The 19,752-nt window shown below is 38.1% G+C and overlaps 3 protein-coding genes across 7 annotated transcripts in view; 1 reads left to right on the forward strand and 2 right to left on the reverse strand.

The window, feature by feature from the left end:
- tlk1a (tousled-like kinase 1a) overlaps positions 1–3,443 on the reverse strand; it is a 32,991-nt gene extending 29,548 nt beyond the window's left edge. The window contains exon 1 of one of the 3 annotated variants that reach the window (XM_059561402.1): positions 3,189–3,443. In XM_059561402.1, coding sequence (XP_059417385.1) covers positions 3,189–3,258 — 70 coding nt within the window. In that variant the 5' untranslated portion in view covers positions 3,259–3,443. Of the gene's footprint in view, positions 1–3,097 lie in introns of all 3 variants that reach the window. The other 2 variants (XM_059561401.1, XM_059561403.1) reach the window with 2 other exon arrangements.
- A 2,590-nt stretch (positions 3,444–6,033) lies between these two features.
- mettl8 (methyltransferase 8, methylcytidine) lies at positions 6,034–19,509 on the reverse strand. Of its 3 annotated transcripts, XM_059561415.1 has the most exons (10): positions 19,382–19,509; positions 18,711–18,847; positions 18,401–18,492; positions 12,177–12,442; positions 12,002–12,051; positions 11,282–11,342; positions 10,007–10,146; positions 7,022–7,131; positions 6,614–6,679; positions 6,034–6,485 (listed from the first exon to the last, which is right to left on the reverse strand). In XM_059561415.1, exons 2-10 carry the CDS (start codon positions 18,845–18,847, stop codon positions 6,334–6,336), a joined length of 1,074 nt encoding a protein of 357 aa, XP_059417398.1. In that variant the 5' UTR covers positions 19,382–19,509; the 3' UTR covers positions 6,034–6,333. The 3 variants fall into 3 exon arrangements, with proteins under 3 accessions (XP_059417398.1, XP_059417397.1, XP_059417396.1); XM_059561414.1 differs by lacking the exon at positions 19,382–19,509 and having other exon boundaries at positions 7,022–7,128; positions 18,711–18,865; XM_059561413.1 differs by lacking the exon at positions 19,382–19,509 and having other exon boundaries at positions 18,711–18,865.
- dcaf17 (ddb1 and cul4 associated factor 17) overlaps positions 18,807–19,752 on the forward strand; it is a 12,487-nt gene continuing 11,541 nt past the window's right edge. Inside the window, exons 1-2 of the mRNA XM_059561409.1 lie at positions 18,807–19,632; positions 19,713–19,752. The exon at positions 19,713–19,752 is cut by the window's right edge and continues 64 nt beyond it. Coding sequence (XP_059417392.1) covers positions 19,468–19,632; positions 19,713–19,752 — 205 coding nt within the window. The 5' untranslated portion in view covers positions 18,807–19,467. The remainder of the gene's footprint in view (positions 19,633–19,712) is intronic.

Here is a 19,752-nt window from a genome sequence, read left to right on the forward strand (position 1 = left end):
GTTTATTTTACACTAATTTTTTTATCCATTGTCAAATCATTTGAAATGTCTTTAATATTAATTATTAAAAATGATATCTGCTTTATATCAGCTATGGGCCTCCTGCTTTCCAAGATATCGTTCGACCACTAATCCCATCTCATGTAATCGCTCAATCTGTGTTTCAAACGCAGAGAGACAACAATAGCTCGTAAAAAAATGTCGTAAAGTCACGTAACTTCACATTTGTTGATCATAAACACGTTAGTCAGCTAGAAAAATTACCTCTAGAGAGCAGCATTTTGCTAAATAAGTGCCATAACGTTTATTTTAACTTTTTTACCATTATTAATGTTTAAATAAAACCGTCAAGTTTTTGTGACAACCACCATTTAAAAGTGTGTATATATATATATATATAATATAAAGGAATTGGAGAAGTCGGAGTTAGTATTATAATTTTATATTACAAAAAATAATTGAGTAAGTGTTTGAACAAATCAGCAAATTTCAACATTTCCAAAAATATTACTGACTCAAAGGTATATTTTACAGCATTAGAAAAAATGTGACATGTCCTGTACCTGATATACATCCTAAATAATAAATACTGAATCGAATTGAATCGAATCATGAAATTTGTGTCAAAACCCAGCCCTAATAATCAGACTGATGGCTGAATCAGAATTATAATCCCTTCAAATATACACCTTATATTTGAATTGAATTGAACTGAATTGAAGGTCCTCAACTCTGGGCCTCAAGATACACTTTCCTGCAAAGTTTTGCTCCGACCTTGATCAAACTTGCCAGCTAGTAACTTTCTAGCAATCTAGCAAAGTTTTGGCTCATAAACCAGCTGCATAATTAGTATTTTCTATAATTTTTATCAACAAAATGTCAACAGGATTCAACGCTCACACTAACAACACAATTAGGATCAACAGGAACGTACGTTTAATCAGACACCCCTACAGCTTGGAAAGTCTAGAGAGACGTCTAGCCCAGGGTCTTACCCCTAAAAGTATTTGTAAAACACTGTTGGTCTACCAGAAACGACTGAATAAGAACAAAGATTAAAGATCTTTGCACACCTACATTTTTGCATGCCTTTTTCCGTTTTCATATTCACCATCCTTTCCTATCAAAGTGCATGCTATGGATGCGAAAACACAGAAAACCTGATCCGAATCACTATTAAGCAGATCTGCACTTCAGCTGTGAATTGTGTGTTACTGTTAAACACATATTGTGTAGTGAACAGGACTATAAAAGCAGCGAGTGAGCAGTTTCCTGTAGCAGACAGAGACTGAATGAAACTCTCTGGCAGCGCAGTGTCTGCTGCAGTCTTTTAACCAGGCTTATCCCTCTCTCTCTGGAGGACCAAGAGCCAACATGGATGCCCAGCACATTCCCACTGACACAAAATGGCAGTGCAAAGATCAGAGGAGTTATCAGGCCAGGACACAGACAGGACCGCAGGGGAGCTTCATCATTAGAGTTCGTAATGGAGACGGTGAGGCTATTCTGAGCAGCCTCAGACTCACTGGATGGGTTTCAAGAGTGCTAAATAATCCAGTTATACTTCAAAAACAACACATCTGGCAGATACAGCTTAATAGCATCACCCAGACTTGATAAATGACCTTCCCACATCTCTAAGACCAAAAATAACAATTCAAACACAAAACTGTGTAAAGGACGGCTCTAGGAGAGTTACTGTAATACTCTCTTGCTCTTTGTCCTTTACACACTCTCTGGTGAAGAAGCATCTTTTTTTTGACATTTTGCACGGGTCTCCTGCTCTCGGCCCCTGCACACGCACCCGGGTGAACCCTTACAATACAGGGATGTCATTTCAGCTCTGCTCCTCACAGACACAGCGTCCACCTGTTTCTGACACGGACTTATGCTGTCAATCAAACGCACCTACTCTGGGCTTTATGCCATACGTTTTACAGTGCTGTGTGTGTGTTTAATTGACTTATAATCATTTATATGTTTTATTTATTATTACAGACACACACACACACATACATATATATACATATATGTCAATAAAAATCTATAAATATTAGCTTAGTGTGTAATAATTGAATCATCGGCTCTTCATGTTCTCTGATATTCACCACAGTGCTTGTTTGCCATCTCTATTCTTGCAGTTAAACCTCTCCCTGGGGGAATATCACTTATCTTTGGTCTCTTTGTAATGAAAACAACACATGCAGAAGTAACAGCACGGAGAGAGTACAGCTAGATGATCTCCTCTTCAGGCATGTTGACAGACACACACATTAGTGTTAGGATGTGATGCTCGTGACAGGGTGAAAGATCAGTTGTGTGCACTGACACAAGTTGACAACTGGCCAGCAACTCCAATAATATCCCAAATGCCATACGTGTGGAAGTGGACGACACCTTAAAACGGGCACAGTGCCAAATATACATCCATTACAGCAAGACCAAGCCCAAACTGTTATAATAATAACACCTCAGTGTGACTCTGTGTGTGTTTGATAGATGCAACAAATGCTTTAACATACATGTGTGTGCACGCAAACATCCACTGCAACACAAATCTAGTGTCCAGACACAGTTAACAAGTGGAAAAGTTAATAAAACGCACGCTAAGAAACCAAACGTGGAGCGTGAGTCTCCAAGTCACTGAAACCTCATATCTTCCCTCAAAAGCGCCATTGCAGTCTCCAAACGCGATAGCAAGTATCGCACACATGCTCTAAAACAGTGAATTATCAGTTTGACTTTCTCTTCGTTTCTTATTTTTGACTTGTTGGAGCTCGCACTGAGCGGTTGCACTGTAGTACAGTACGAGCTAAGGATGCTAATTAGCCCAGAGCTAAAATGCTAAGACGCTAGTCTCAACTGAATTAGATGTCCATGCTAACCAGCAGAGAAGCTAAAACGCTAGCACGTTAGCCAGTCAGATGCTATTTATATTAGTTTTGACAGCACACGCTAGGCGGCTAACTACCCAAAAAAACACCACGCTAAAAGCTAAAGTGCTAACATACTGTGAGCCGATACCGAGCTAGCAGATTAGCTAGAAAGCTAACCTCGTATTGTAACTCGCAACCCAAGTCGGTCGAGTGTTTCTAACCTGCTTTTATCTCAGCTGGAGGAACCTTCCACCAAAGCGCTTCTAGTGTCCGAAGCTAGACACATCTGAGGATGAATCGAGCCCAATTTACCCTCTTTGGCTGCTGTGAGAGAGGACGATGGCGCCCCCTCCGAACTTCCACTGCTCCTCTGCGCACTCATCCAGCCGCTTCAGAGACCCACAGAGACGAACATCAGTCAGCTGTCCACATCACACGAACTGTGGGAGGCTAAGTGAAGGATGATTGTGTATTTCATCGGGGGAGGAGGGGTTGTCAACATATGGGACAGACACACAAACCTTCATCGCCCTCTGCAGTGCGTCTGAAGCTGCTGCTGGAGAGGATAGAGATGAACTCAAGGCATTAAGCTGCTCTCTTCAGACACTATCGCGATACTTCACACTCGTCACATCACAATGAGATGATGGGAGCCTTCGGGAGCCACTCAGAAATTACTTTCCTTTCAGTACACATCATTACCATCACACACACACACACAGTCTGGTTCACTGTCATTGTGGGGACTCTCCATAGGCGTAATGGTTTTTATTCTGTACAAACTGTATTTTCTATCGCTCTATCAGAAAACATATATATATATATATATATATATATATATATATATATATATATATATATATATATAAATTAATTAATTCCCATGCAATCTCATGCAATGTAATTTATAAATACAATGACTTGTACTGTGCATAAGATACACCTCTTATAATCCTTATGACTGTGGAGTATATTTGTGAAATAAATGTCCAATAAACGTTTTTCTTTTTTACAAATTTATTTCTTGAAAAATCAATTTACCACTGCAAACATGTAAAACATTACACATAAAAACATAAATATACCACATCACAAACCATTCAATAAAAACCTGAGCAAATACATGTTTGAAGAACAAGCATCATAAAATCTTCTGTGACTGAACTGGCCTTTTTGTGAGGATGGACAGTTCACATATTTTGTTCTGATGAATACCACAAGAATATAGCAGTACACAAAATAATCTTAAAATAAGAAAGAAAATACATTTTTAATGATTAAGTAATATTATTAGTGATGGACAAAGTTTACATAATGTTTGAGTGTGTACTGTGTATATTTCTCATTAAACACACACACACACACACACACACATATATTTGCATACCATTTACATTTATTCATTTAGCAGACGCTTTTATCCAAAGCGACTTACAGATGAGGACAGTGAAAGCAATCAAAAACATTATATATTATACATATATATTATATATACACACACACACACACATAAATATTTTCAAAATATATACTGTATGTGTGTGTATACACATTTACATAATATGTATACACAGTACACACACATACAGGTCCTTCTCAAAAAATTAGCATATTGTGATAAAGTTCATTATTCCATAATGTAATGATTAAAATTAAACTTTCATATATTTTAGATTCATTGCACACCAACTGAAATATTTCAGGTCTTTTATTGTTTTAATACTGATGATTTTGGCATACAGCTCATGAAAACCCAAAATTCCTGTCTCAAAAAATTAGCATATCATGAAAAGGTTCTCTAAACGAGCTATTAACCTAATCATCTGAATCAACTAATTAACTCTAAACACCTGCAAAAGATTCCTGAGGCTTTTAAAAACTCCCAGCCTGGTTCATTACTCAAAACTGCAATCATGGGTAAGACTGCTGACCAGAAGGCCATCATTGACACCCTCAAGCGAGAGGGTAAGACACAGAAAGACATTTCTGAACGAACAGGCTGTTTCCAGAGTGCTGTATCAAGGCACCTCAGTGGGAAGTCTGTGGGAAGGAAAAAGTGTGGCAAAAAACGCTGCACAACGAGAAGAGGTGACCGGACCCTGAGGAAGATTGTGGAGAAGGACCGATTCCAGACCTTGGGGGACCTGCGGAAGCAGTGGACTGAGTCTGGAGTAGAAACATCCAGAGCCACCGTGCACAGCGTGTGCAGGAAATGAGCTACAGGTGCCGCCATTCCCCAGGTCAAGCCACTTTTGAACCAGAAACAGCGGCAGAAGCGCCTGACCTGGGCTACAGAGAAGCAGCACTGGACTTTTGGACAAATTTTGCATGTCATTCGGAAATCAAGGTGCCAGAGTCTGGAGGAAGACTGGGGAGAAGGAAATGTCAAAATACCTGAAGTCCAGTGTCAAGTACCCACAGTCAGTGATGGTCTGCGGTGCCATGCCAGCTGCTGGTGTTGGTCCACTGTGTTTTATCAAGAGCAGGGTCAATGCAGCTAGCTATCAGGAGATTTTGGAGCACTTCATGCTTCCATCTGCTGAAAAGCTTTATGGAGATGAAGATTTTGTTTTTCAGCACGACCTGGCACCTGCTCACAGTGCCAAAACCACTGGAAAATGGTTTACTGACCATGGTATTACTGTGCTCAATTGGCCTGCCAACTCTCCTGACCTGAACCCCATAGAGAATCTGTGGGATATTGTGAAGAGAAAGTTGAGAGACGCAAGACCCAACACTCTGGATGAGCTTAAGGCTGCTATCGAAGCATCCTGGGCCTCCATAACACCTCAGCAGTGCCACAGGCTGATTGCCTCCATGCCACGCCGCATTGAAGCAGTCATTTCTGCAAAAGGATTCCCGACCAAGTATTGAGTGCATAACTGAACATAATTATTTGAAGGTTGACTTTCTTTGTATTAAAAACACTTTTCTTTTATTGGTCGGATGAAATATGCAAATTTTTTGAGATAGGCATTTTGGGTTTTCATGAGCTGTATGCCAAAATCATCAGTATTAAAACAATAAAAGACCTGAAATATTTCAGTTGGTGTGCAATGAATCTAAAATATATGAAAGTAAAATTTTTATCATTACATTATGGAAAATAATGAACTTTATCACAATATGCTAATTTTTTGAGAAGGACCTGTAGATTATGTAAAGGTAATCGTTGCCCAGCACTAAATATTATCTCTGTTTCTTTAATTAAACTCTAAAATGACTTTTAGAAGAACCACTGTTAACTTTCAAGACTCCAATAATGTTAATTCACTCAACTACCTAAAAATGCAATACAAGACAATGCATTCATTGCAATTTACTGAAACCTATAAAACACTAATTGTGGCACATACCAATGTTATCTTCATCATTTGCTATAGTTGAAGTCTATCACATAAAATGTTGAAAGGACTTTGTGTTCAAGTTAAGGCCTTCAGCCCAGTTCTTTGAGAGCTCAGTCAGGAATCAGGTAAGGCTTCCTGTATTTGCTTTGTATCCAGACTCTGTGCATCACCACCTTCTTTCCTCTGTTTACCTGCAGTCTTCTGTCTTCCAGATTCTGAAGCTCCTCCAGACCAGCATTAGAAAACAAATGATGAACCTCATCTGCAAAGAGATCGGGATGTGCAGCTTGAATAGCAGGTGTTTATGCGAGCCAAAAATGGGATGGAATTCAAAAACAATATGGAAGGAATTTAACAACAACATCCAAAATTCTGCTTAAACGGTTCTACCTTTAGTGAAGAAATACACACAGGTTCCATCCTGACGCGTGTAGAAGTTTTCAGACAAACACTGACCTGTAGGAAGTGTTCGTGCATGGTTATAAAGAGTAGACCAATCAAGTTTCAATAGAACACAATATTAGGACTGTCATGAGATTAAAATAAAAATAATTAATCTGGTGTTTTCTGAGGCATGAAGAGGCACAAGAAACAACATGCTAATGTGACTCTATCATCAATTCTGAGTGTGAGAGAGAAAAATAAAAGTATACTGTACGCACTTATACCATGTAATTTTACATGTATTTTAAACAGAATACACAAATAAGGGTCTCTGTATCTAGGGTTTCACAGCTGACATGTGACTAATTAAGTGAAAAGACTGACCCAGATCAAGATGGATCAAGAGACAGTCACCTTTTTTAAATCTAAGTTGTGCCAGATCATATCTGCCATAGTCTCTGAACAGCATGATTCCTCCCTGCTTCAGGAATCCAGCCAAAGACGTCACCACATCTTGAGCTCTGCTGAAGGAAACCAGAACGCTTAGAGGGGTTTTAAACAGATTCATATTTTATAAATAACAGAGATGCTATAAGGCTCTATATCGTATATATATATATATATATGAAGAGTTTAGTTTCAAAACGCGATAAACACCTTTGGTTTTTTTGTGTGTTTTTTTTATTGAGTTTCCGCCAAAATCAGTATAGTATCTGGTTGGTATTGAAAAGTCCAATTAAAATGTTATGCCTAATCCGATATCCGATTTATTATACATATATTATTTATTCTAATAACCGATACGAGTTATTAGGTCAAATTTTCACCCTTTTTTTCCCCAAACAGTGACAAACGCCAGTCTCCTTTCTCTGCAGAACGTGATATATCGGCTCAACCAATCACAGCGCATCATTCCACACACTCCAGACAGTAATGCCAGTGCTCTGAATACACCAGGCATCCTAGTTTTCCTCATCTACTTTGTACTTTGTGATCAACAAACAAAACCTAGGGCTGCATGATAAATCACATGTGAATCTCTCATATATATATAAAACGTAATATATACACATAAATCTGTAATTTTACTTTTACTTAAGCATATTTAGTTTGAAGTACTGCACTTCGCTACATTTTAAAACATTATTTATGGAGTAAAAAAAAATAATAATGAAGAAAATTAAGTAAACCCCTGGCCATATTTATGCTCTATTATTGAGTGTTAGCCATGTTTACCTAGGGAGACCAAACTAGCAGCTTGTAAGATCTCGACAAGACAGCAACCCTTCGCAAGCATGTAGATGTAAGCGTAATAGTTGCATCGTTGCATAGGTGGTTAAAATGAAGCTTTGACATTTTAGCAAGAGGCTTTGCACAAATTAGCCAAAACGACAGTGATGCGGAGTGTACTGATATATATCGTCTGCGATAGTATCATAAATTGTTGTTTTAATGATGTGCGATTCACATCATTAAATGTGTGATTCAGTCTGCTAAAATGCATTTAGAATGATTACAAAATTGAAAATATGGGGAGAAAATGTATATATTTGTATAATTTCATATAGTAAATCAATATCACTTAAAGAACGCAGTTTTTTCCTCCAAAAATCAACATGATTACATATAGAATTTTTTTTTTTTTTTTTTACAACAGTTCAGTAACCAAGTTAATTAAGAGACTTGCGTTTTAGATACCATATCGCCTGTTTCTGCTCTATTTCTACATCAAAAAATAATTCCAAACAGTTTTGTGTTTCTGTTTAGTGCCTGAATGAATCAACTGTTTAAATGATTGGTTCAATCGCAATGACTCAACTATTAAAAGCGACTTACTGACACACACTGGCCATTTTAATTTCACGTATACTTAGATTTTTTCTTAATAATTAATTTCTTATAATTTCAAATGAGTATTCAACATTTTATGTGTTTCCTCTATATTGAAACGATGGGTTTGTTGATACTGATTTGCCTGGAAACAGTCCAAATGTCTTATTATTCTAAATAACTGATTCCTTTAATTAAAAACAATGAGTTTGAGATTAATAGGCCCCTGTCCCATTTTTGCCTCGCTCCCACTGTTAAAATGTAACTAAGCAATTTTTACTCTGAGTACATTTTAAATTAGCTACTTTTTACTTGAGTAGAATTTTAGTCTGGTACTTTTACTTGTACTTAAGTAAAATTACATTAATGTAATGGTACTTTTACTTGAGTAGAATATTTTTGTACTCTTTCCACCTCTGATATATATATATATATATATATATATATATATATATAAGATTAGTACTGACCAAGTTCAGAGCCTGTCACATGTGGATCAACTTACTATGTATTTTCAGTATGAAAAAATAACTTTTATAATGATTCAAAGAAATAAATAAAATAATAATAAAAAGTCTCATGGATTTATTGTATTTTGGGGGGAAAAAATAATAAAATTTAATAATAAATCTTTGAAAATCAGAATCTTGATTTAAATTGTTTATGTTATTATATCCTTAAGATGCTATGTGAAACTTTGAAACAGAAAATAGTGGTTTTCGTCGTCACTCTCTTGGTAAAGAAAACACTTTTTACTCAAATTAATATAAATGGATTTATTGTGTCTTGACCCAAACTCTTATATATATATATATATCATCCATAAGCTATCACCAAGTAAACTTGATCCAGATTCTTCCGCCCATGGTAACTAATAAGTGTAGTGTATAAATAACTCAAACAAGCACTCCGGATTCAGTATTGAACAATTGAAGGAATGGATCAAACTGAATGATGTATCTGTGAATCTGACGAGGAAACAATGGTGGAAACATTAGTTCAAAACATGTCAAAGTAAGAAGAGAGGCTAATACGAACAAAAGAGACGAGATGCTGGTCTGTGGTTCTGTTAGTACAAGTGCAGACGATCTGAGCTTATTCAAGGGCTTCACATTTGCTCTTATTTCACACGGAAAACAAATCATAAATACTCCAGAGCTGTGGCAAAATATGTAAACTGACCATCTCAGACACTCAGTTTTCCATAACACTGCTAAAGAGCTGTCAAGATCATGTTTATGTTTGAGGATATCTTACATTACTTCTGAAGCCACATTGTTGGTCCTGATATAACAATCATATCCAATTATATCCACTGAATACAAGAGAAATGAGCCTAAGAATGAACTTCATGTTTTAACATAAACCTACGAACTTTCCTGATGGTAAGGGTGTATAATCACACTTCTAAATATTAGGTAATAATAGGTAGATTTGAGTGAAGGACAGCAGCATAAAGTGGGAACGACTGCTGTAAGCGAGGACACATGTCAAATAAACTGACTATAATGTCAGGTGCATGCTGGGTAAGTGTGTTCAGATGATGAATGTGTGTGTGACCTTTATTACCGTGCTGGGTGGATGGCAGAGAGCACAAAGACCACCAGAATAATGTCCAGACTCTCGTGGGGGAAGGGAAATGGGGACGTCGTGTCACAAATGTCCCGCACAAATGCATGACACACTGCAGGGTCATAGTCTGGGTGCTCCTGCAAGCCGAAAACACACACACTCCTCAAATGACTGCAGTGTTTGTCAAGAATTTGAGATTTAGCCTTCATGGAATAACACTGCAGACATTTAATCACACTAATACAATTAACAAATAATATGAGTGCCATTTATTTTAATACGAAAGCTGTTGACACTTTAATTACACAAATGACATGGGAATTGCTTTAATTAAATACACTAAATAAAATTACTATTAATAATTATTCATTTTGGATAAAAAAAGCATATAAATGAAGCCTATTAAAAATTTTATTAAAATTATAACTAGCATTAATTAAATTCAGTACTACCATTAAATATACAGTAGTACTTCAGATATTGTATATATATCATCAATTACATATCTTTAAGCATTGAGAAATGCTGTTTACTAACTTGTTTTAACAAAAAAAAAGTTTGGCTACATATAATTAATAAAAAATATAGTGAATCAGTAATTTTGTGAAATATTATTACAATAAAAATAAATAATTTTCTTTTTGAATATATTTTAAAGACTACTTCATTCCTGCCATTACTCCAGTGTTCAAGACACATTTCTTCTTATTATTATCAGTGTTAAAAACTTAATATTTTTTGTGGAAACTGTGAAATTCAAGAACAGTATATCTATCTATCTATCTATCTATACACACACACACACACACACACACACACACACACACACACGGCTTAGACCGACACTCAAACAACATGGTTGTGACTTTTGCACAGGCAAACTAAATTTTCTTCACAAAATGTAAAAATGTTAGTTAACGAGAACAGTTTTTGAAAGTAGAACAAGTTTTTATAGTAAATCAAGCCTATGCAGTTGCAATAGAAATGCAATTGGGCACGCTGTGGATGCCACGACCCCACCATTCAATATGTCCTTCTGTTGGCATTTGATGAAGGTCTCTGCATATCAAAAAGCATCAAGCACCAGGAGACAGAGCCAAACTCACACAAGACTGATCAGCTGTCATTAATATGAATGGAGAACAGGATATGTTGCCCTCCCCATCTTCATCCATTCTCAAAGGCTTTGGCTAATGTAAATCTGGGATGTGTGTGGGCTCTGTGTGATGTAAAGGTGGCACTGAGGAGCAGAGACATGTGACTGTCACTCACCTGGATGAGCTCAATCGCTTGAGATGAGAAGTCACAGCAGTACAGAAACGCCTTACTGCCCCTACAGACACACAAATACACCTGCTTACATGCTACTCCCAATAACTGATTTTCATCTCCTTAACTGAAAACTTTATACAACCTTCTATGGACCTTGGGAATTGAATCACCATTGGCTAATACGTTTTTTGTTTACCCGCCAAACATGTATATATATAAAAAATTTGAAAAACCTAACAATAATACTAATAAGATAATAATAAAAATGAGAGTGTTATTATTGTAATACAAATTCTACTTATGAGAACAATATAAAATGCACCCAGAATTAACAAGCTGCTGGATTCATGAATATTAATCACTTTGTCTGCCTCAAACTGATTCGCTGAAATCAAAACAGGGATGATAATAGCTGACTGCCAGCCAATGAGATTGTGGTTTGCACATTAGCTCCGCCCACTAACGGAAAACCCTGCAGAATTCCAAAGGAACTTGGACAGGACAATACAACAAAGAGTATTGTTTACATGTAGCGCATCAATTCTGCATGTTTTGTAAGACCCTCTCGCTCCTCCGTTTACTTTACTGACCCCAAATGTTTGAATAGTTTATGCTTCTACATACAAACTTCTACAGAATTTCTCCAAGCACTAAAAATTAGATTTTTCTTCTGAGGAAATGAGGTTTTGTTTTCCACACAAGTGAACATGACGCTCTCACCTGATGGTGCTGATGATGGGAAACACACTGTTACCTGCACCACAGCCCACCTGCATAAAACACACAGATCAAAATCTCAGAATCTCAAACCTAAATGATTTAACACACCACAAATTATTATGTATATCTTCAATAAATAAATAGTTCTTGAGTGATTGAACGGAGGCTGTAATACCTCTAGTATCCTGAAGGCAGCATGCTGTCCAGGGAATGTGTCCATATGACTGGTTAATGTACAGGAACCGCAGAGCTGCTGCTTTTCTCTGCTCCCAGACTCTGAGCACAAGTCCTGCTCCTGCTCCGGGCGGCACAAGTCTGCGGCGTCTGGAGGGAGAAGCTCTGGGAACTCAGTGAAGAGCCAAGTTCGGTTTCTGAAGAACTTCCTCTGGTGCATCTCATAAAATCGGTCCCAATATTTATGAGCTTCTCGGTAATATTTGGCTGGTGGGAGAGAAAACAACAAGCCATCAAACAAGCTGGCAACCATTAATAGGTGGCATGTTTTAACACATACAGATGCATCTCAATAAATTAGAATGTTGTGGAAAAGTTCATTTATTTCAGTAATTCAACCCAAATTGTGAAACTCATGTATTAAATAAATTCAATGCACACAGACTGAAGTAGTTTAAGTCTTTGGTTCTTTTAATTGGAATGATTTTGACTCACATTTAACAAAAACCCAACACAAATTAGATTAATGTTGACATGCCAATCAGCTAATCAACTCAAAACACCTGCAAAGGTTTCCTGAGCCTTCAAAATGGTCTCAGTTTGGTTCACTAGGCTACACAATCATGAGGAAGACTGATGATCTGACAGTTGTCCAGAAGACGTCAATTGACACTCTTCACAAGGAGGGTAAGCCACAAACATTCATTGCTAAAGAAGCTGTTCACAGAGTGCTGTATCCAAGCATGTTAACAGAAAGTTGAGTGGAAGGAAATAGTGCACAACCGCAGAGAACCGCAGCCTTATGAGGATTGACAAGCAAAAGCAATTCAAGAATTTGAGTGAACTTCACAAGGAATGGACCAAGGCTGGGGTCAAGGCATCAAGAGCCTCCATACACAGACATGTCAAGGAATTTGGCTACAGTTGTCATATTCCTCTTGTTAAGCCACTCCTGTACCACAGACAACGTCAGAGGCATCTTACCTGGACTAAGGAGAAGAAGAACTGGACTGTTGCCTTAGGTCCAAAGTCCTCTTTTCAGATGAGAGCAAGTTTTGTATTTCATTTAGAAACCAATGTCCCAGAGTCTGGAGGAAGGGTGGAGAAGCTCTTAGCCCAAGTTGCTTGAAGTCCAGTGTTAAGTTTCCACAGTCTGTGATGATTCGGGGTGCAATGTCATCTGCTTGTGTTGGTTCATTGTGTTTTTTGAAAAACTAAAGTCACTGCACCTGTTTACAAAGACATTTTGGAGCACTTCATGCTTCCTTCTGCTGACCAGCTTTTTGAAGCTGCTTCATTGCTTTCATTTTCCAGCAGGATTTGGCTCCTGCTCACACTGCCAAAAGCACCAAAAGTTGGTTAAATGACCATGGTGTTGGTGTGCTTGACTGGCCAGCAAACTCACCAGACCTGAACCCCAGAGAGAATCTATGGGCTATTGACAAGAAGAAGATGAGAAACAAGAGACCAAATAAAGCAGATGATTTGAAGGCCACTGTCAAAGAAACCTGGGTTTCCAGACCATCTCAGCAGTGCCACAAACTGATCACCTCCATGCCACGCTGAATTGAGGCAGTAATTAAAGGAAAAGGAGCCCCTACCAAGTATTGAGCACATTTTTTTTAAATTGGTCTTATGAAGTATTCTAATTTGTTGAGATTCGAATTGGTGGGTTTTTGTTAAATGTGAGCCAAAATCATCCAAATTTAAAGAACCAAAGACTTTTTGAGTTGAATTACTGAAATAAATAACTTTTCCACAACATTCTAATTTATTGAGATGCGCCTGTACTTAAAAGAATCAACCCCTTTTAAAATAATCACATAATCGTTGCTTTGCAGCCTGAAATGAAGAATCGTGGTTATTATATTTTTTTTTTTCTGACATGTTGGTCTTTCACTTGGATGTCATAAGTTGCACTGATTAAATACAGCTAGATCCGTGGTTCCCAACCTTTTTCAGCTCGCGGCCCACACAACCACACACATATGTTTGCGCGGCCCACTTCAAAGAATTAACTGACCCCACTATTGTTGGGTAAATAACTTAGTACTCAGAAGCTAGCTTGTTAACTGTATTTATTGAATGAACTAGGGCTGTGCGATATGGACAAAAAAAAAAAACTATCGCGATTTCTTTGATCAATTTTGCGATTGTGATACACACAGATATGCTTTTACAGTCATAAATGCATTCAGGAATAATTTGAAACATATTTCCAAAAGAAAACCTTTATCAAAAAATTGTAACGTCTATAGAACAGACATAAGTCAAAATTATCACTATAGTAAAGATGTAACAAAATGTATAGACTTATGGCAAAAATATATATAAATAAATAAATCCCGTGTCCAAGGACTTTTTTTTTCTTTTTTGCCATGCATTGTTCATAGAGCTCATCAGTGGCGGTTCTACATTGAAATACACCCTGGGCGAGACCCCCCCCAGCCCCCCCAAACACCCCCCCCACACACAAAAATAAACAAAGTTCTGCACAAACAGTTATATTTTATTATAACAACATAAGTGGTAATTTTTTTAACTATTGCCATTTAAACAGCAAACACACTTTTTAAGGTGCACAATTTCCACCTCCAACATTGCCAAAGGACAATGAACACCATTCTGCACAAAATATGAGTATAAGTTATCAGAACTTAAATAAATATACACTATATTAATATGCCAAAAATATATACAATCAGATATATAAAAAATAACAAAAGCAGAGAGCAACAATATTATCAACAAAAAATATTACGAATATTTGGGCTTCTCCATCAGTGACACCATCTAATGACCACTGACAACTGTTCTGTGTGGCTTATATCTGGGGTGCAATCCAAAATTATTGAAAAAAACTTTGCCTGCTTGATGTCATCCACTATAGCAGATATGATTTTGCTGCTCAACAAATCAATCAGCTCATTCTGCACATGATGACCTAGGTAGCTGTTATGACTTGCTGTTCCTCTTTCGACACGGTTAAGGTGATCTTTCATGATGGGATCAAACCTGGCCATAAGTTCGACCTCTTTGAGGAAGTTCCCATTTGATGGTGTGAACAGTGTTTCTGTGTGAACGAGTAATTTCGAATAACCAGTGACTGCACGATAGCAGTGAGATGTGTCAGCACTGCTCTCCATCTCACCCTTTCAGCCTCCAGAAGTGCCTTCTCCTGCTTATCAATAGTTGTCCCACTTTTTAACCTCATTGACAGTTCCTTCCATGCTTTCATGCAATTGAGGTGTTCTGTACTGTTTTCATGTGATGTGAGATAATTGCTTGCATGTTTCCAATTTGCCATTCCTGCACTTGTTAAATTGATGTTCCTCTTGGAAAACAATTTGCAGCAGAAGCAAAAGAGGCTGTTGTTCTTAATTGAATAAATCAGCCAACTTCTTGCCATCTTTTCACCACTTACTAATGTCTTCTTAAAATATTGTTGGTGGCAACTTCTCCCATCTCTCTCATTCATACGGAAAACAAAGCCAGGTGGCACCTTACTTGGTCCTCTGTGAACCAGCTCAGTCCGAATCCTGTCAGTCAGATGTGAGGGCCAGTTAGCAGGGTCGATTGACAGAGGCTCATCCTCACCAGTGGGGCTCAGTGGGGGTTCAGCTCCAGGCATTTCTATCAGACAGCATATTGGCATATTACTCAAAACACATAGCAGTGAAAAAACATAGTCCTACTCATAAATGAGCAGAAATATTAAAATTACATTAAATTGCAGTTGTCCAGTTGTCTTGTAGCCTACACACACACACACACACGATATGCACACCTGAAAGCTCATGCTGGGGAGAAGTAGAGGCAAAGAGGTCTTCATCCTCAATATCAGATATTTGAGGAGACATATGTGTATCGGAGGAGGTGGTTGGCTCATCCTGAAGGGTCGAGACCATTCCAGAAGAGGCCTGTGTAGCGGGGGAGGTTGTTGGCTCATCCTGACCAGTGGCAGAGGATGCTCCAAAATATTTTAGAAGTGCCCCTGAAATTGCAATTGAATTGCATTTGAAATCAAAAGACCATGGGATAATGTTTTATAAAGCTAAAACAGCCTGGGGTCAAATTGACTCAAAACATAATAGAAGGGTTACATAAACATGCTCTTACACACTAAATGTCTTTCATTACACGCTATATCCTCCTAGACCCGGAAAAAAACATTTATTTATTGTAATAAATAAATATTACCCCCCCCCCATGTCATCACATTGTTTAGAGCATAGAAACAAATGGTAAAAAAATTATTGAAAAATTATATTTTATTCATGTTATGCTATGGTCACTGGGACTCAATTGTTTAAAAAATAAAATGACTTTAAATTATATGTATAGGCAAAAACAATGGGATTTTATTTTTTTATCACCAAAAACTTTTTGGGTTTCAGGATATTTTTCAACCAAAATTTGTATATTAATCTAACTTTCATGGAGGAACCATTAGCTCTTTGGTTACTGCCTCAATTTCTATGCATGACACACTTTAAGTTATGACTTGTATTCTTAGGAAACTATACTTAGCATACTGTGTAGCAAATAAACAGCAAATGTTCGTCTTTAACCTACAGATTTGAAAATGCCGTTGGTTATTTACAGGGCCTAACGTTAAACCAAATGATGGAAATGATAACTGAACTTGTAACAGTTTTATTGCAAAGCACAATATTATAAATTAGATCTCGTGATTGAGTTGAAACCAAATTATTGTTGTATAAGCATAGCAAGCATCATAGCAAAAAGGCTAACAAAGAGTTATACCCACCACCAATTAACATTAGCCCTTCATTCATGAAATGGATACTGTAATCATACAGAGAGAGAGAACATAGTTGCATACCTTTATCTTTTGCTCGTTTCTCCTCTTCTTCTTTTCTTTTTTTTTTCGAAATTGGGCACCTGATGGCTTTGACCTTTTCTTCTCCATCTCTGTTTATTTGGCACTCGACAATCAACAGATTTCCCATCCCCCCAACTGTCACTCACGACCTCATGACCAGAAGTCAAGACTAAACCAATTCACCTTGATGACCGCATAATCGTTTTGTATTACCTAGTTTCATTTGCAGGAACTATATGCCTGTATTATAACATTATGAATGAAATGTGCGTTATTCGGAAGAAAGTCGAGGTGTGTGACTGATTTTAGCCTATTATTAATTATATTAATAGTGTGGATTCCCCCCCCCGCCCTGTCCGTTCAATTTGAGAGACCCAGAGGTGAAATGTCGCCAGCGCCTCTCGCCCCGCCCCCTTTTACACTTCTCTCACAACACACAGCTTCTGTGCATGGTACATTTTCAGCAAGCAGGGGCGCCGGCAGCTGCAGGGAGCACCAATTTGCCAATTCCACACACAGTGAAATGATATAAATGATGAAAAACCGTTTCGCGACGCAGAGGATTTTCTTTTTTAATCTGCTCGTGCTGCCGCCCCCAATGGGTCACGAAAAAATGACGCCCCGGGCGGCTGCCCGGTTCGCCCGTGCCTAAAACCGCTACTGGAGCTCATTAATTGTAGCGGTGCCTCAGGTGTTTGCAGTGTGTATACAGTGTGTGTATGCGGTCAGCAGCGAGAGTGCATAAATATAACGCGAAAGCACATTAAAATAATGCACGAGCGCGAATCTCTCCGCTCGCACGCAGATTTCCTTTGCGCTGTCACAAAACCAGACGAGATTGCTCAGATACACGCTGCTCTGCGCGGAGAGAGTGTGCACACTTAAAACGTGTATCCTCTCACTTAAACTGCGTCCTGTGCACTCACAACTCTCTCTATGCTCATGTGTTATAAATAAATTATTTTCGCACGTTTTTATTTCTAGCCTTTTACCGCGTGCAGTGTGAACGCTCTAATCCGTTAACATGGGCTCGGAAAAAAGGCGCATCACAGATGGAGTGTGAACCTGGAGTTACAGGCATATGCCCAGTCTGTTCTGTTCTCACGCTAGGAGCCCTGCATTCTGATTGGATCAGATAGCATACTGCGGGAGGTCAGGGCCGCGGAAAACTGTGCTTTCAAATCGTGATTTTTATGACGATTTCTATTAATCGCACAGCCCTAGAATGGACCACAGGTTGAAAACCACTGAGCTAGATAAAACAAAAACAGTGCACGTCTTCATATCAGACTGCAAAGCAAAAAAATGTGATCATTTTAAAGGGGGCTGATTCTTTTCTCTACCCACTGTATATGAATGTTGGGTTTTTAAACATTCACATTGCTCTTCTACAGGAATCTTCTCTTCAGAGTTTTGCTCTGCTTTTTGCCGGGCTTCCTCGGTCTCCTCCTCTGTCCACTGCACATGATCCCTGGAGCACAGAATCAACATCAATTACACTTAACAGATCAAACACTTCTTTTTCACTTGTTATAACAACATAGGTACATAGAGTCTTTCAGGTAATATGAGCTCGCAAATCCAGAATGTGAATTTCACTGTACTGAATTAGTGCATAAGTCTTAACTCAACTGAAAACTATAATGCTTAGATATGAGACTAAGAGCTGCTGAGGGCAGTCGTCTTTACCACATGTTGTGCTGAAAGATGTCCCGTGGGTCGGTGAGGACTCTTGCTCCCAGCGGTGCGGGGGGTCTTCCTCCACTGCACGGTCTGCGGGGAACACAGCTCACAGCTCGGACACTCAGCTTCAAGAGCCCCCTCATCTGAGAACATCGATTCATCACTCAGATTACAAACTTGACAACACTACATACTAATGTGAAGTATTAAACTACATATCCCAGCCGGAAACATGCGCCTGCAGATGACGTACACCCGGAAGTTTTTGTAAACACATGTGAGCGGTTTTGTACGCTGATTACAATTTCAAAGCAGGCAAAGAAATCACTACTAGAAGCAGGGAATTGTACGATTTTCATGCGAACATGTTTTATAATTTTGCCAAGTTTTTCAAATGCTTGATGTGATTATTTTTCGTAAACAACGGAAAAGTTAGCGGTTAACAGTTAGCTTAGCAGCAAATAATGTCTAATGAAAACGCAGCTTTAATTATAATAATAGTAAAATGAAATAATGTATCTGCTTGTATTTGACTTATGTAAGTTACGTAAGTCAAAAGACGCAGCTGTTCTGCAGTATATTCGTTAATGTTGTAGGAACTGTTGTAGTTTGGATAAAAATCATATGAATTCGAGTCTGAATATAAAAAGACAGAATTGACTTCACCCAACACTTACTTCGATGTCATTTCTGAAGATTATTCTGCTTAGTTTTGTGTTAGTCAGTGTATTTTATCTGAATGGTGTGAGTAGTGCCGTCCCCTATGTGCGCGCTCCCGTCTTCATGCGCGCAGCACCCCCCTGCGTGCACACGCACGAGTAAAAACAGCTGTGATCTACTGACTTCAAGAGCCAATGGATCCTGCTCCAATGACATTGGCAGATTACTGGGAGCAAATCTTAAGATCCTAAGAAACATCATTCTCCAAGTATGTATTGCTGTGTTTAATATATATAAATACAAACACATATACATTTTCTTGATCCTATTTATGTCATGACTTTATAGGATGGTGCAGAATTCACAAAAGTTTGGAGCAAGACTTCCA

Source organism: Carassius carassius, chromosome 11 (genome assembly GCF_963082965.1).
Source record: "Carassius carassius chromosome 11, fCarCar2.1, whole genome shotgun sequence".
Lineage (NCBI taxonomy): Eukaryota > Metazoa > Chordata > Actinopteri > Cypriniformes > Cyprinidae > Carassius > Carassius carassius.

Excerpts from the sequence above, each read along its gene's own strand:
- mettl8 (XM_059561413.1), bottom strand. The coding sequence starts at position 18,865 with ATGAATCGATGTTCTCAGATGAGGGGGCTCTTGAAGCTGAGTGTCCGA. Across the intron at positions 12,443-18,400 it reads GATTCCTGTAGAAGAGCAAT|CCAAATATTACCGAGAAGCT; the intron begins GTGAATGTTTAA and ends CTCTCCCACCAG. Across the intron at positions 11,343-12,001 it reads CCCATCATCAGCACCATCAG|GGGCAGTAAGGCGTTTCTGT; the intron begins GTGAGAGCGTCA and ends GTGTGTCTGTAG.